The 4,213-nt window shown below is 31.9% G+C and overlaps 1 protein-coding gene across 1 annotated transcript in view; it reads left to right on the forward strand.

Moving 5' to 3' along the window:
* Nucleotides 1-540, forward strand: part of LOC133186571 (uncharacterized) — a 42,027-nt gene extending 41,487 nt beyond the window's left edge. The window contains exon 2 of the mRNA XM_061321803.1: nucleotides 478-540. Within this exon, the coding sequence (XP_061177787.1) occupies nucleotides 478-540 (63 nt within the window). The remainder of the gene's footprint in view (nucleotides 1-477) is intronic.
* Nucleotides 541-4,213: the final 3,673 nt, after the last annotated feature.

Here is a 4,213-nt window from a genome sequence, read left to right on the forward strand (position 1 = left end):
ATCTAGGTCAAAGGTCAGTATCAAAATACACTATATATCGTTATTTAAAGTCCTTGTCCAGAGCAAAATTTTTTTTCCCTTGGTATGATCTGGTTTGTGTGCCATGGGATGAAGGGTGTGTAGTGATCTTTAACCAATTTTCTAGGTCTAATGTCAATTAATAAGAAAAAAAGATTTGTTAATATCCTTGTTCAGAGCACATTTCTCTCCAATTGACTCAACTAAAAGTAGTGTTCTATGAGATGGTCATATTCTCAATCATACCTGCTTTGATATTTATCTGGCATAAAACATTATATGTACTCATTTTCAATGTAATGTTCATTATTCTGATTTCATGGTCATTAAATTTAAAGACTGAAACTAATCACTGATATTGGTACATTAAAGGACATTGAGTGATCTAGTCTGATTTCTAAATAATGTTCAAGCATGCAATTCTTACATATAATAATTTTGTATGAAAATATATTGCAGATCGCAGATGATGTGAAGAAAATTCAAGAGAAGCTGATGTTGAAAGAAGTACTGAGTATTTAATGAAGTTTATGAATTGACTTAGGTGTGAAAGACTACTACATTGCTTACCTAAGATTTATGATTTTATTTATTTTGATATAATTTTAAAAATTGGTGCATTTGTACATCAAATGAATTATTAAACATATGATTTAATAATGCTGTTTCTTCTTTATACATTTTTTAATAGATTTTGAAAAGAAAACAGTTTACCAAGGAAAATAATAATACATATATTGATTTAAAACTGCTGTTCTCTTTTCACATTCTAGAAAAGAAAGATTTACCATGGAAATTACAAGGATCCTTGAGCTTCCAGTTGCTTGTCAATCATTTCCCAAAATTGAAATGCTCAACCCATCCTGTAGTTTCCATGGTATGGAAACCACAATTCCACATTGCTTCCCGTCTCAGAACAATAAGGGAATCTTGAAGTTTCCCTGTAATTTCCTTTTATCGGACACCAGATAATTCCACCAAGTTTCCATCATACGTAAACCGCTACGAACCAATTCCATGTAGTTTCCTGAGTCATGAAAACTTGAGGAATCATGAGGTTTCCTCTAGTTTCCGTTCAAGGGAAACCTGAGGATTCCATCCAGTTTCCCCATTCCATGGAAACCACTACGCTCCGATTCCACGTAGTTTCCTAATTATGGAAACCAGTGGAATCTTCAGGTTTCCCATTACGGGAATCTACATGGAGGCTTGGGAAACTTCAGGTTTCCCGAGGTTTCAATGGTTCGGGATACCTAATCGGAGCGTAGTAGTTTCCGTGCCACGGAAACTTGACGGAATAACCTGGCATCCGCTGCGGAAACCACTGGGAAACATGATGTAAACTTGAGGTTTACATATGTTTCCATATAGTTTCCCATGATGTGAAACTGCTTATTTCACCCAGTGCAAAATTTCTCCATAAAAGATTACAAATATACATTACTTATACTTATTTTTCCTTGAAATGAGTGTTTTCCCAGAAATAAAAAGCTTTTGAAAGAAGCCCATTTAACACAACCAAATATAGCTTTTCTTTCGAAATGCTATTTTGCATTGACCTTAAGTACCCTCTAAATAACATCAAATAATTCTGAAAGAAGGTTAAGCTTAGAAAATAAAATTCATTGACTGTTGATCACTGAATTTATATTATACCACTAGTCAAACACATGAAAGTTTCAGTAACGGGTTGCCTCTGTTAGTTGTTTTTCACATTATTTTTGGACAGCAATTCCACTCTTCGTTTCAGTGTTCCTTTGCTCAATCTCACAATTGCCTGTATATAAAACATGAATTTACAAAGTATTGATTGTTTGTGCCAAGGTTTTTAGAAATGATAAAAAATACACACTATTAATTGCTTATTTGTTTGCGGCTAAATGCATCAAAACAAATGAAAAATTCATATACAAGTACTACGTATACATGTAATAGCAAATATAACCTATCTTTGAATAGTATTTTGGTTGACGTGTTTAAAAACCAATTATGTGTTTGTTTTTATTCTTGAATATATATATGAATGCTCCATCTTCCTGATCAATACATAGGACTCACGGCAGATGTAACCTAGCTATCAACTGGGGATGATAACTCCATTAGGCATCTGATCCCACCTTTGGAATTTCAAGAGGTCTGTGTTTTAAGTCTTGTTCACAGAATTGTTTTGCTTGTAGATTTTCTGAGTTCAATCACCGTTCGTTATCTTCACCTTTTTCATTCAGCTTAATTCAAAACGACTAAAGCTTCGCGAAGTAAAATTTATAAGATTTATGAATAATTACCTTATATCTTTAAGAAGTGTCTTTTCCTCTAATAGTTCTTTGTCAAGAAAGTGTACCTTATGCTATTTCATTCAACTATCATACAAATTAACCGTAAAAACTTACATTTGACAAATCTACCCATCGACTCTGAAATTCATCATCTCCGAGATCCTTTGAAGTAGAGTGTGCCATCTTGTTTCTGTGTTTATTTATCCTCTCTACATCATCACTTATTGAAATGTGTTCAAAACCTAAATCTTTTCTCCAAATACCCGTCTGACATATGTTTGTTGTATTCCGTAAAAGTTTGTATAGAATAGTAATGTCAAAATTATTGGAACTGGGCTTTATTCCATTTTCTACAAGAGATGAAAAATCTTCTTAAGTTTTGTAGATGTACATGTAGTTCAGTTGAAATGCATACATAATTCTCAATTCGTAATGTTTCTAGAAAATTATACATAAACAAATCCCACCCGTTGAAATCTCCAATAAATTTTTGAATGTTTTTGTTTTCAGAAAAAAATAGTACTATATTTGTCACACTAAGTTTGATAAATTAAAATTCAAGTTAATTTCAAACTGTTTTAAATTTGAATCATTACTTGAATTTTGTTATCAAAGAAACATCTATCATTAGAATAGTCGTTATTTAATTTGCATTCAGTGATGTCACTGTATTTTGTGAAAAGTTGACGCGTCCAATGTTTTTGGGACAGCAGTTGACGTTGAGATTTTGATATCCAAATTAAACACTCAAGTAAGTTGTTTGTCAAAAAAAGTTAGAATTTTCAGATGGCGTAAGTGAAATAAAAAATGTATGTATAGTTTTGCAACTAAATGCAGATGTGTACAGACTGATATGCAGGGAACTTTTTTTAAATTTCAGTTGTCATTTATTGTTTGTCTACATGAGTTTTGTTTGTTGAATTTTCATCCCGACATAGACTTTAAAGATATTATTGAATATATATTATCGTTAGTTACAGAGAAGATAGTCTAAGAAAATTTATTAGACACCAACAGGATATTCAAAGAGAAGAGTGGTTGGCACAAAGAGGTATGAGTAAAAGAGGAGTTATACAATCAGAGAAACATGATAAATGCATCTGAATATTAAGTTCAATGATGCAGAATGGGAAGTACAAAATTGACAGTTATGGACGAAGATTTAAAAAAAAAATGCAAAATAACAAAAGTGAAAAATATCATCTTAGCCTTTAAGTGCACCCCTTCAAGGTGGGGCTTTGAAAATCTACGCATTATTTACTTCAGATGATGTTTAGAATATGAACAGCTAAAAAAAAAAGCTCTCCTTACACGCTACGAAGACCGTTTAAACGGAAATTCAGATCATCTAAGCCAGAAACTAGTGAAACATTTGTAAAAATTTCTGTTAGAATGAGTAGTTATTTGCTGGGTTTATCATAAAATACAAAATTAGCAGAAACTCTTGAGAAATTATTCAATTCAGCATTATATTATCAGTTCTTATAATTAATGTTCGTTACATAGATTTAACCTTGTTTTCTTTTAACGACGACGGACCTAATTCATTTCTGCAAAAGATTTTTTAATTCAAATTTTAATATGAGGTAAAGTGACTTTAAGTGAGTTAAAATAATAATAAAAAAATCATATGGTCATCAATGTATATTTTTAATGGGAAGCGATTCAAAAGTTGGCGATGGAAATCGATAATTACTATAGGAGGTAATGGGAAATTGCCAGTGTAGGGTATAAGAGTGATCAATGAAAAAATTCTGCAATAGAATTTTTATTCATATTAAAGGACAATGTTAACAAGACAATTTACCAGCACATTGTGCCAAAAAAAAAATGGGTCATCGGCTTAGATTTTTCAGGAGGGCATGTCAAACTAAGGTATAGGGCACATTTTGGGGGAAATTTTCAATGAAAGTACCTTG

The sequence above is a fragment of the Saccostrea echinata genome, unplaced genomic scaffold, assembly GCF_033153115.1.
Source record: "Saccostrea echinata isolate AGI-Se365-2 ecotype Australia unplaced genomic scaffold, CSIRO_AGI_Sech_v1 ptg000014l, whole genome shotgun sequence".
Lineage (NCBI taxonomy): Eukaryota > Metazoa > Mollusca > Bivalvia > Ostreida > Ostreidae > Saccostrea > Saccostrea echinata.